The sequence below is a fragment of the Ochotona princeps genome, chromosome 5 (assembly GCF_030435755.1).
Source record: "Ochotona princeps isolate mOchPri1 chromosome 5, mOchPri1.hap1, whole genome shotgun sequence".
Classification (NCBI taxonomy): domain Eukaryota; kingdom Metazoa; phylum Chordata; class Mammalia; order Lagomorpha; family Ochotonidae; genus Ochotona; species Ochotona princeps.
The window spans coordinates 52,833,830-52,846,993 of NC_080836.1; the positions used below are offsets into that span (position 1 = coordinate 52,833,830).

A 13,164-nucleotide genomic window follows, 5' to 3' on the forward strand; every position below is an offset into this window, starting at 1 on the left:
TGTTTTCAATTTTAAAAAGGTCATCTTCCAAAACATTTGCAGCTTACATTTTAACTTGACAGTGAAATAATGAGCGTTTCTTCCCCACGACCTGTAAGGCCAAGGGGTCTGCACCAGCCTGTGGTCAGTGATGTGAGGGAGGGCCGGTTAGCTTAATAAGTCAAGAAAGAACAACCCAAGTCACAATCTGAGAGGGAGTCGAACTGGCTTTGTAGGTGAAGTGATTGCATATACAGAAACCCGTAAGAACTTACAAACCAAACTCTGGAACTGGTTGATTAACTTAGCTGAACTATAGCAAACAGTTACATTCCTATATACCAGCAACAAGCAGTTCAGCAAACAAAATTGAGAACATTTTATTTGCAATAACATCAAACACAAAATACATAGAAATAAATTGAGCAACAGAGATGGAAAAACCCTTATGCTGAAAGCTTCCATGGCTGAGAGAAGCTTAAAAAGACCTAAATAGTTGGAGAGTGTACCATGTCCACATACTGTAAAGCTCATTATGAAGATGTCACTTTTCCCTTAAATATTGATCTGTAGATAAGCAAAGCTGGAGAATTCATGCTAAGTGATTGTAAGGATTTGTGGCAAAGCTCTGGCAATCAAGACAGGGTAGTATTGGGATAAAGGCAGAAGACAAAAACAGGTTAGTGCAACAGAGTTTCATATTTGAATGCACACATTTTACATATCCATCAAATTTTAACAAGTGGCCAAACGCAGTTAGACACCAAGAAAAAATGTTAAGTAATCTTTTGTTGCTTGTATTTTCATACTGTAACCAAGTCTGAGATTATAAAGATTTCTGTATTTCCTTTGGAGAGATTTAGTATGTTAGCACATACATTTCTGTTGGGTTTTTTTTAAGATTTGTTTTTATTGAAAAAAGCATATTAACAGATAGAAGGAGAGACAGAGAAAGATACTCCGTCCACTGATTCACTCCCCATGTGGCTGCAACAGCTGGAGCTGAGCTGAGCCAATCTGAAACCAGGAGTCAGAACCTTCTTCCGGGTCTCCCACATGGGTGCAGTCCCAAGGCTTTCCCAGGCTAGAAGCAGGGAACTGGATGGGAAGTGGAGTAGTCAGAATATGAACCAGCATCCATATGGGATCCCAGTGCATGCAAAGCAAAGACTTTAGCCACTAGGCTACCGTGCCTGACCCCATACACGTATGTTTATGGTGTGTGTGTGTTTGTGTGTGTGTTTAAATCTATTTGTTTATTTGTAAAATCAACAGCCAAGGCTGAGACAGGCCGAAACCAGGAACCTGAAACTTATACTGTGTCTTCTGTATGAGTTATAGGGATACAACTACATGAGTCATGGCTGACTGCCAGTGTGCCCATTAGCAGGAAGCTAGAATCCAATATGAAGCCAGTACTTGAAGCCAGGCTCCATGATATGAGATCTGTGCTCCCAAGCTGTGCTCTAACTGCCCCATCAAATGCCCTCTTGTATGATTCATTTGAGTTCATTTTTGTGGGTGGTTTAAGGAAATTAACACATTTCTTGGTTTTTTGTTTTGTTTTATATGTGAATGAAAGCTTCTCACTTCTCACATCTTTTTAAAAAATGGTATATTGAGCCCAGTACAGTAGCCTAGCAGCTAAAGTCCTCGCCTTGTACACTGAAATCGCACATGGGCACTGGTTCATGTTCTGGCTGCCCTAGTTTCCAGCCAGCTCCCTGTTTGTAGCCTGGGAAAGCAGTAGCAGATGGACCAAAGCCTTGGGACCCTGCACCTGCGTGGGAGACCTAGAGGAACTTCCTGGCTCCTGGCTTCGGATCAACTTAGCACCTGCTGTTGTAGCCATTTGGGGAGTGAATCATCGGACGGAAGATTTCCCTCTCTGTCTCTCCTCCTCTCTGTATATCTGACTTTCCAATGAAAATAAATAAATCTTTAAAAAATTAAAAACAGTAAAAATGATATGTTTATAGGGCAGTGTTGCAGTGTAGCAGGTAAAGCCAATGCCTGTGACATTGGCATTCCATATGGATGCCAGTTCGTGTCCCGACTGGGAAAATCTGCAGAAGATGGCCCCAGTGTTTGGGGCGCAGTTATCCATGTGAGAGATCTGGAGGTAGCTTCTGGATCCTCTCTTCAGCTTAGCCCTGATGTGGCTATTGCAACCATCAAGAAAGATAAAAAAAAAATTATATGCACCCCCCCACACACAGAAGTCAGAGTTAGGTAGAGGGAGAGATAGAGGTCTTCCATCTTCTGGTTCATTCCCCAGAAGGCTGCATTGGCCAGGGCTGGTCCAGACAGGAGCCAGTAACCTAAAACTCCATCAGGATCTCCCAGGTATATGGCAAGAACCCAAGCACTTGAGCTGTTTTCCGCTGCCCTCCAGTGTACATTCACAGGGAGTTGGAAGTGGAGCAGCCAGGAACCCAAACCATTACTCTGATAAAGGATGGTACATGTAGTGATTTAATGTGCTGTACAACAAACACCGACCCTGTCACTTCTCACCTCTTATTAGCCAGTTAATGTGTCGTGTGGCCACATTTAGCTTCCCATATAGACTGTGGAATCATTGATGACCATTTTATAATTGTGGCTGATGATCTGTTGTGTCTGAATTCACTGCTGTATATCTTTTTTTCTTAAGTTTTGTTTCTGCTCAGTACGGGTACATTTTCTAGTTACTAACATGTCTTGAATCAGACTCAAATGTGTTTGGTCCTTACAGCCATTGTAATCTGTTTGGTCTTCTTATTGTACCAGTGAAGAGCAAGTTTAGTGAAGTTAAGAGACTTAACTAGGCCAGCTTGTACACCATGAAATGGAAGCAAGATTTTCTGCAGAGCAGCAAGGCTATTTTTTTTTGGTAAAGATTTATTTTTTTTATTGGAATGGTATATTTACAGAGTGACGGAGATACGTAGAGAACAACCTTCCATCTGTTGATTCACTCTCCTAATGACCACAATGGTCAGAACTGAGCCAATCCAAAGCCAGGATCCAAGAGCTTCTACTAGGTCTCCCACATGGGTGCAGGATCCCAAGGCTTTGGGCCATCCTCAACTGCCTTCCCAGGGTACAAGCAAAGAGCTGGTTGGGAAGCAGGGCTGCCAGTATACAAACTGGTGCCCATAAGGGATCCTAGTGCATGTAAGGCAAGGAGTTAGCCACTGAGTCATTGAGCCGGACCCAAGGCTGTGGTTGGTTTGAGTGGAAGAACCACTGTCTCGGCCACTTAGTCTAAATCCTGGCTGTATGCCTAGATTCACTGGGAACTTCCCAGGCCTTTCCCTACCAACTAGATCAGATGCAGTCACAGTGCTATTTTTAGAGATTTTAGATTATTTAGGTTGTTCTTTTTGTCTGCACAGTTTGATGTTTTATCAGTACATAATATGAATACCCAAATTACATTGCATCAAGAGCCTGAACTTAGACTAGAATTTAGGTCTCTGGTGGCTGATTCTGGAGTTCTTTCCATACTCAGATCCAGTTAGCATGCTTGTGCATTCACTGTGTATCAGAGCATAGTCATGAGCACAGTCGCAGGTGAGTTTGTTCATTCATAATACTAAGATATGTGGGGCTTGTGCATATGTATGATTTGGAGAATTGATATTTGTATGTTGCGATTGAATTCCTAGGCTTTGCTAACTGATTGCCTAATTTGAATCTTGGCTTCCCTGTTTCTCAGCTGCCTGACTGTGGGCCATTGGCTTAACTTTTCTGTTCCTTAGTTTCACAGAGATCAACCGGGGATAATGATGGTACTTACCTCATGAATTAAACTTGTAACATGATGAGACACTGTTGATACATAGCAAGCGTAATGCATGAGTGTGCTACTTCTGAGTCAGTAGTTATTCCATTTATCAATTGCAAAATATTTAAGTAATGAAATTTTGTGGTCCAGTTCACAGGTATCAGTATGTGATGTATCTTTCTGAAGACTCTTAACAGAGTCCATATTCTCATGCCTTATAATCTCTCTCCTAGAAAATGTGTTGATATTCTCATTCATTTTCTTCTTTATCCTTGGGCTCAATTTTGAACTGTTACACCTCAAAATCATTTAAACAATGACCTTCTACGATTTTTGTTAAATGTCTTTGGCTATCAGAACATTGGGTTGCAGATTGGTGTGTTATATCGGTCAACATCAGGATTATATTTGTTTACATGCAGAACATTCCCTGAGTCTTGAGAGTTATGTACAGTCAATAAACAGTATTAAAATTTTCTCAGGGACTTCAGTGATGACTACAGTCTGTTTTGTGAGAAGAGAGCCACATGGAGAGCTCTCTGACTGAGGCTTATGTCTGATCTCACCAGGGCTCTAAGCATTCCTGGACAAAATAAGTAGTGTTCATTACACAGACACTGTTTCAGTCGGTAGGCATGGAAGAATGTGTCCACTTGCAGTATCATTAACTGCCGTTTATAAAGAGCCTGTAAAGGAACTCTTTCTTCTTGCTCAGAGGCAATAAGATATTAAGTAGAGTTGTGATCAAATCAAGGGCACCAAGCTGAAACTTTAAGAGGAAAAATCAGAGTTTAGGGTAAAGTGGTGGTATTTTGGAATGAAGCAACAAGAGTCTGGGCTATAATGGATGTGGCACAACGAAGACATGCTTGATGAGCAAAGTTACGTAGGTCAAGTCTGGTAATTCCACACAATGGAATAGATTCTCTAGAAACCAGTTTCTTGCTACAGGACATGGGGAAGTCCCAAGGGTATTAGCAGCTGTCCTGATAGTTCTCTAGTGGGATTCCTTCTGCTTTTTGGGTTCAGAGTTGAGTGGACTCAAGGATGTGGAACCATGTAACATATTTGACTGACTAAAGAAATAAAGCCATAATACTGATTTTTAAGATCAATTATGTGAGAAACAACCCGATCAAGATACTGCTTTGTGAACACAGAATTTAAGGCAAGAGGAGTCAATAATGGAGTTTGGTGCATTGTGATGCAGTGTCCTGCTGGTGATCTGATTAACCTGCCTTGCCACAGGAGAGGAGCACCCACATACTGGGGAAGTTCCTGTGCCTTTCGTGTTCCTCCTACCCTACTGGTACTTCCTGTTTTTTTTTTTTTTTCTTGTCTTCATGACCAACAATCCCTGACTGTTCTTGAACGGACACATATGCATGCACATGTACACACACTGTCATGATTGATGTTGGTACTACCGGTCCACTTAACTCCCCATCCTGCTGGCCTTGGAGACTGGTTATGTCTCTGCCCTCTCCTATTTAAGTAAGTATTTTGCAAATTCTCAGCAATAACTCAACTTTTTCCCCAGTGTTAGCCTACCATTGGGAGAGTTTAGTCAAAGGGAGATGCCTATTTCTTAGAATATTATTCAAGATGTTGGGATGGGAGGTGAACTGTGTTTAGCCTAGCAGTTAAGATGCCAAGGCTCCCTCAGGTCCGTTCGAGTGCCTGAGTCCTATTCAGAGCTCTGGATGTTGATTCAAGCTTCCCACTGGTGCAGGCCCTGGGAGGCAGTTGACTGATGGCTGAAGTGTTGGGATCCCTGCTACCTGTGTGGGAAAAGTGGCTTGAGTTCTAGATTCACAGGCTTTGCTGTGTGGGCGTTCAGAGTGAACTGTGGATGAGAGTACTTTCTGTCTGTGTGTGTGTGTGCACGTGCATGCATGCTCTCTGATAATTTTAACAAGAATGTTACTAAGGATATTCTGTTATTTTAGGGACAACTGGAGTAGGTAACCTTTTAGTTCCAACGGATGGTGCAGTAATAATTCCTTTACCTCTATAAGCTGTGCTGATCTTAGATCTCTTTAAAACCTTAACATGTATTTTGACTTTTTTGGTGTGGTTACAACTGACATTTGACATTAAAATCAGACTGGCATATGTTAGTTGTGTCTATTAGCAATTCCATTAGCATCTCTGTGCTCGCTTCGGCAGCACATGTACCAAAATTGGAACGATTCAGAGAAGATTAGCATGGCCCCTGCGCAGGGATGACCCATTAGCATCTCCCATCTCTGATATGTCCTTTGTGTATTTCTCAGACATCCTGCCCCATGCTGCCTCTTCCCCATTACTTTAGCTAGTGCCTCTGATAAGAATGCTGCTCTCCCCACCTTCCAAGTATTAATTGAAATTGAATCTGTTATTCATGGTCCAGTGGCTGCTTTTCATCATCCTCCACATGGCTCTTCCACAGTGTTTGGCTGTCCTCACAGTGGTCATGGCCACATTATCATTAAGTACATTTGTTTTGTCCTTGTAAGCCCTTCATGGTGGGAGTTTATTTCTCCTGACAGGACTTACAGCATCATTTCATCCTTATTTTTTGTACATATTAAGATTCATGAAAGAGTACAGATTCCAAGGAACAATATCAGAAACTTAAAGGGAGGCAGAGAGGAAGATCTTCTGTCTGATGATTCACTCCCCAACTGACCACAACTGCTGGTGCTGTGCTGATCTGAAGCCAGGAGCCAGGAAGTTCTTCCAGGTCTCCCACGCAGGTGCAGGGTCCCAAGGCTTTGGTCCATCTTCTACTGCTTTCCCAGGCCACAAGCATGGAGCTGGATGGGAAATGGAACTGCCAGGATTAGAACTGGCACCCATATGGGATCGAGGCATGTTGAAGGCAAGGACTTTAGCTGCTGGGCCATTGCGCCAGGACCATATTTAGTTTTTAAACTCAGAGTATAATCTGTGTAAGACATTTGATAAGTCACAAGTTAGAGTTACTTAGGGAAGCTTTAGCAACACAATAAAAATCCAGCCAAATACAATGAGATTAAGAAGCAAATATAAATTAAGTAAGTAGAACAAAGTATTCAGAAAGTTTTAATGATCAGAAAGTAGTTCAGGAAGAATATGACAGTCCAAAAAAGTTATCTATTTTTAAAGAGATGAAATTCAAGTATTGTCTTGGACTTAGAAGATATAACTAGAAAAGAGATAAAATATTACAGAAATGATGGAGAGAGATGTCCTGAGGAAAAAGGTTGTAGGAGGACCTGTGACAAAAGGTGTCAAAGTGAAGGAAGGGTATTCCTTTCTCAAGAAAAAAAAATATGTATATATATATAGTGATCAGTGGAGATGGGAGAGCTGATGGAAACTACACTTGTTTTGCAATGTGAGAGTATGGTAGCAACCTGAGAATGAAAAATGAAAAAAGGGCAAATGTAAAGGACACCAGAGGAGTCAAGGCCATTGCACATCTGCCTTGTGAAAATTGTCTTGTTTATTTTTTACATCATTGTTGGCCATCTTCTCCCACTGCATTCTGAGCCCTCAGGTGGGCAGGGGTCTGGCTAACTTGTTCATCATTATCCTTAGCGTCATAACATGGAACCTGGCGTGTAGTAGATACTCAGTAAATATTTGTTGGGTGAGTGTTGAATAGAGAATGAGTGAGCTAACTGGAGAGACTCAAAATTACTATTAATAACTCATAGCTTTCACTTATCTGCACATCATAAATACAACGAATTAACTCTCAGGTAAGCTATAACAGTTTGTCTAAAAGTAATGAAGACCAGAGAAATAGGTAATTATTATTTTCTTTTCATGCTTAGAGACTATGGATTTATGGTTTTGAAAGAATATTTTGGGAATATTTTAAGAGCATAGAATGTCATATGAGAGAACTTTTAAAAGTTCATAGAAAATAGACTTAAAAGATTAGTATATTTTGTTGCAAAAGTTTTGAGATCCATACATAGATCTTCTATCATATACATTTTTTACAAACTTTATGAGGATCCCTCTGTAGAATACCCAAAAAATTCTTATGTGAAAAGCAGAATCTTGATCATGGATAGTTTGGTAGATGTGGCATGAACTATTAACTGTTAATGCAATAAATATTCTCCTGGTCTTCAGCACAAACCCTGTTGTATCAGATGTGCCACTGTACCCAGGTTAGAACTGCACTGAATGTAGGGCTTCAACGTGAGAGATGTAAGAATGTGAGATTTGCAGAATTGGGTCAGCTTTCTAAAAAGCTCTTTCAGGAGGCTGCCCTGATACCCTTTAGCACTTTCCTTCTTCCTGCTGCCTGGGATGCTTGGAACCCCAGGGTTAAGTTATGACTGTGAGGCAACATCAAGGATGCAAGCAAGAGCAAAGGTTGGTGAAACTATAGGATTATGAAGATGTTACATTGGTGTCTTCATGCAGCCTTTGGGTTTAGAGACATTTTGAGACTGGATGTCAAAAAGAGAGAGAGAGAGAGCGAGACTGGATGTCTGTATCTTCTCAACAGAATCTAGATTATTGCCCAGGGAAAACTGAAAAGAATTGGGAGACTAGAGGCATTCATTTATCTGGTGAACTGAAGAGCTGGTTTGATGGGTGTAAGGATAGGAAATTAAGGCCAGAGAGCAGCCTTGGGGAATGCAGAGCTTGGTCATTGCAGTTGGGGACTAGGAAGGAAAAGACCAGAAGACGTTAAATCTCTTCCTTCCTTAAGTTTCCGATTCCAGATTTTCCTTACTCTGATTGTGTTTGTTAGGATTTGGTGTTTTGTTTGTTTGTTGTTCTTTGCCCTCAGTGACCAAGTCTCACAGATGGTGTGTATATGTTGTGCCCAGGTCTTTGTGCTTCATTGTTGTCTGAACATACCGACAGAACAAAAATGGTAGAATTGTTATTAATTTAGCTGAAGAATCCAGGTATTCAAGATGCTGACTAATTGGAGTGTAAATGATTTCCAAGGACTTTCCAGACTATTTTAAAATTAAATTTGCTTGAACTCTTCTAAATGATCTTGTAGATTTCCATAATAAATGTCTCAAACATTTCTGTTATGGGATGTAAATAATCAAACTCCGTTGCACTGTGGAGTAATATTATAAAGCACTTAGCTAATCAGATTGTAAGAGTTGTTCCAAACCCTGTAACCATGTAATTTTTGCATAAAGAGAGGTTGCCTCATGCTGTGCAATTAACTGGTTTTATTAGCTATAAATTTGGTTGTTGCTGACTGGCCTGATGGTCTCGGGGAGAATTAGGTCTTAGTTCTTGACCTGAGGCTGCACAGTGGAGTGTCTGGAAGCCAAGCAAGTCTCATAGTACGGACGTAGCTAAGTCCCCAAAAGGGAGAGCATGAGAACTTACCTCTCGTTTCTGTGACTCAGTAGAAGAGGGCATTGGGGTTTTCTAGTCCTGTTGTCATTTGTAGATGTCCTGTAAACTAATGTCCCATTCTGTCTTGAAATGAGCCTTATGAAGTCAAACATTATGGTTTAGTGGTTAGAGCAGGCTTTGACAGCAGACTGCTTACATTAGGACCTGGCTGTGCTATTTACCATGTTCTTGGACAAAATTTCAAGTTTCTTGGAGCCAGTGCTGTGATGCTGCAAATTAAGCTACTGCTAGTTGCTGTCCCAGGTGCTCCACTTCTGATCCAGTTCCCTGCTCGTAGTCTGGAAAGCAGCAGCAAATGGCTCAAGTGTTTAGGCCCCTGCTACCCCTGTGCTAAATCCAAATGAAGCTCCTGGCTCCTGGCTTCAGTCTGGCTTGGCCCTCACCTTTGTGGCCATTTGGGGAATAAATCAGAGGATGGGAGATTTGGTCTCGCCCTGTGTCCCTCTGTCTTCTTCCTCTCCTTTTCTTCTCCCTCTGTAACTCTGCCTTCTAGATAGATAGATAGATAGTTAGATAGGTAGGTAGGTAGGTAGGTAGGTAGGTAGGTAGGTAGGTAGAAAGAAAGAAAGAAAGAAAGAAAGAAAGAAAGAAAGAAAGAAAGAAAGAAAGAAAGAATCTTTTTTCAAGGTGTTTTAAAAAAAGGGGGTCCAGCATGATGGCCTAGTGGCTAAAGTCCTCACCTTGAATGCAACAGGAATCCCATATGGGCACCGGTTCTAATCCCTTCAGTCCCGCTTCCCATCCAGCTCCCTGCTTGTGACCTGGGAAAGCAGTGGAGGACGGTCCAAAGCCTTGGAACCCTGCACCCGTGTGGGAGACCTGGAAAAGGCTCCTGGATTCAGATTGGCTCAGCTCCGCTGTTGCAGCCACTTAGGGAGTGAATCATCAGATGGAAGATCTTCCTCTCTCTATATCTGACTTTGGAATAAAAATAAATCTTTTTTAAAAATGTAAAAAAGAGAACTACCAGTAAAGTTTCTCTTTAAAAAATTGTTAGGACTCATGATTTTATTGGAATTTTTTAAGAACAAAAAGGGGAGACATATACACATATATGTAATATATATGAAACATGCATGTATATATTATACACATGTATGTATGCATATATACACATACATTTATAGAGTCAAAGATAGGAACTTTGAATTTATTAACTACATTTACTGAGCCAAAGGAAATGAGCTTGAACAAATCAAAGTATCCAGTTTTCCCAACCTTTTTTTTTCTTTTAAGATTTATGTTTATTGGAAAAGTAGATTTACAGAGAGGAGGAGAGACAGACAGATCTTCCATCTGTTGATTCATCCCTCAGTGACCACAGTGGTGAGAACTGAGCTGATCTGAAATGAAGAGCCAAGAGCTTCTACTGAGTCTCCCATGTAGGTACAGGGTCCCAAGGCTTTGGACCATCCTCCACTGTTTTCTCAGGCCACAGGCAGAGAGCGGGATGGGAAGCAGAGCATCTGGGGCATGAACTGGTGCCCATATGGGATGCTTGCACTTGGAGGTAGAGGATTGGCCAGTTGAGCCAGCCCACCAGCCCCTTTCTCAACTCAAATACGATAAAGTGTGAGGGTCATGTAAGATAAATGCCCTGGAAATGTTAAGTGACGGTAATTCAGTGAAAACGTGAGTACCTACAGAAAGTCAGTGTGACAAACTCAAAGCAGTACAGATATGTAAGTGGAATCCAGTGCTAGATAACTGAACTCATAAACTCAACTCAGAATGATGAATTCATTATAAAGAATGGGGCAAGATGTCTGAGGGGATGAACATTGGATGAGTACCTGGTGTTTGCCAAGCAATGGGGTTGATTTTTGACCCATTTTACACATGAGGCAACTTGAGTCTCAGAGAAGTTAAAGAGCTTGCTCAGAGCCTCCAGCATGTAGTAGCAGAGCCGGGTCTCCTTGAGAAGCCTGTTCAGTCCCAGAAGCTGCCCTGGCACAGCACAGTTGATGACCTGTTCAGCATCCCAGATGCTGCAAAGCACCGACTTTATGCATAGTAGTGTTAACAAGACATTCATTTGTTTTTTTTCCTTGTTAGCAGACATGGATAAAAATTTAAAGCATGAATTTTTGGAGCTGTCCCAGGTGTTGCAGGCATTTAGGGAATGACCCACTAGATGGAAGCTCTTTGTCTTCCAAATAATATGAAAACTTTTTAAGTATCAAAACTTTTTCTGTATGTAGTTTATACTTCACTGCATGTATAATTCTTCATTGGCTACATTTTATATCCATAAAAGTCACAAAATATTGAATGAATGTATGTGTCTATCCAGGGGTCATTCTGTATGTAGATACTAGCAGATACACAGTGAAGTTGCCATTTTGTTATTTTTAAAATAAAGCAATAAAAATAGCTTTTTTATTCTGCCACTCATCAACGCAGCTTTCTCATGTTTACTACATTTCAAAATGTACAAATATGTCGTGCCAGCAAGTCACCACTGAAGGCCAAGAATCCGCTTTGACACCTGCATGTTTTCAGTCTTCTCAGTGCAGAACGACAGGTCAGCAATTACCCTGAGTGATGAAATGAATCACCTAAGTGGCTATTACTTGAATCTGATCTTTTCATAGTTGAAAACCTGAACAGTAAGTTTATTTTATTAGACTTATTGTGAACATTTATGGAATTTTACATTTGACTTGTGTACAGGCAGAAATCCTCAGTGTGCTGAGTCATAGGAACATCATCCAGTTTTACGGAGTCATTCTCGAGCCTCCCAACTATGGTATCGTCACAGGTAGGCACTCTGTTTGGCTCCTTTCTCTCCCCAGTTACCAAGCTTTCAATTCCTTACCATGCTGAAATGCTTAATATTGCCTTCAGTTGTGAATTGTGTGCTACTGTCAGATGTCACTTTTGTTGCTATAAAGCATTAATAAAACTGATTATATCAATATAATTAAGAATGGTGTTTCCCCTTCTACCCATGTCTAATTGTGCTAATTATATCCATATAAATGCTATTTAATGCTCTCACAGCTGCAATACCAATATTTAAAGGTGCTGGGTAACTAAATTTTTATTTAATTAGTTGAAGTGAGAGATGTTTTTTGTAACTCTGACCTTTTATAAATTAAGATTTCTTGAGCTGTTCATGTTGTAATTCTCTACATGGCATTTTAATCCCACTGGAGCATTCTCTCTCCAAGATCTCCAACATGAGAACAGTATTTTTTCAGGCTTGGTCATCTGAGTTGGTAATGACCTTGATTTAAATTATCCTGTATGTTAGAGCAGCAGTTTATAACTGGCAAAAAAAATGTTCTTTCCAAAAAAGAACATTTTGAAAATTTTGCCACACAAGAACACAGGACACTTGGATTTAAGTAATTTATACTCCTATTTGTACCATTTAGTGAGCAGATTTTGGTCTGTGACAACTGTAGTGTTTAGTTAATTTCATAGCAATAACTTTGCTAAAGCAAAAACAAATAATAAAACTTTAAAAGACTGGCCCCATTATTAGCATCAGGCCCAAACCATGCCCTGTGCATGTGTGGCAATACATAAGCCAAGTTTTGGACTGAAAAAAAATCAAGTGGATTAGGAATGATGGCACTTACCCTGTGTCTCTTCCACAAACAAGTCTTAGTAGAAGGATGTTTAAAGAGAAACAAAGTTAGTCAAGCCAACAGACTGACCCCCCAGCCCTTCTGGGAACCTTGTCATCTTCCTAGGATGCTGGAGGCGCTGAGGGAGGAAGCTTGAATGACTTGCATCCATTCAACTGGAGTTTGTCTGCTAAGTGGAAATGTTGTGGCAGCAGGCAGCTGTTACCACTCACAGAGAGGGCTCAAAAGAATGATTTATCAGACTGATGGAATGGAATGAGCCCTGGAATGGGAGTTGGGAGATGTGAAATCCTGTCTTGATTCTGCCATAGCATCCTGGATGTGTCCCTGATAATCTCCATGTCTCAGTTTTCTCATGTGAACGGAGGGACTAGAATAGATGATCTCTGGAGTAGGGAGTATTGTGCATGTGTGTTTGTGAAACCTTCACAGGTCCGTATG

General features: G+C 40.9%; 1 protein-coding gene and 1 pseudogene across 3 annotated transcripts in view; both read left to right on the forward strand.

The window, feature by feature from the left end:
- The window catches only part of MAP3K20 (mitogen-activated protein kinase kinase kinase 20), a 166,423-nt gene that overhangs the window by 56,288 nt on the left and 96,971 nt on the right, over positions 1 to 13,164 (forward strand). For all 3 annotated transcript variants that reach the window (XM_058664646.1, XM_004577056.3, XM_036493009.2), the window contains exon 3: positions 11,801 to 11,888. In XM_058664646.1, coding sequence (XP_058520629.1) covers positions 11,801 to 11,888 — 88 coding nt within the window. The remainder of the gene's footprint in view (positions 1 to 11,800; positions 11,889 to 13,164) is intronic.
- Positions 5,905 to 6,002, forward strand: LOC118757921 (U6 spliceosomal RNA; annotated as a pseudogene).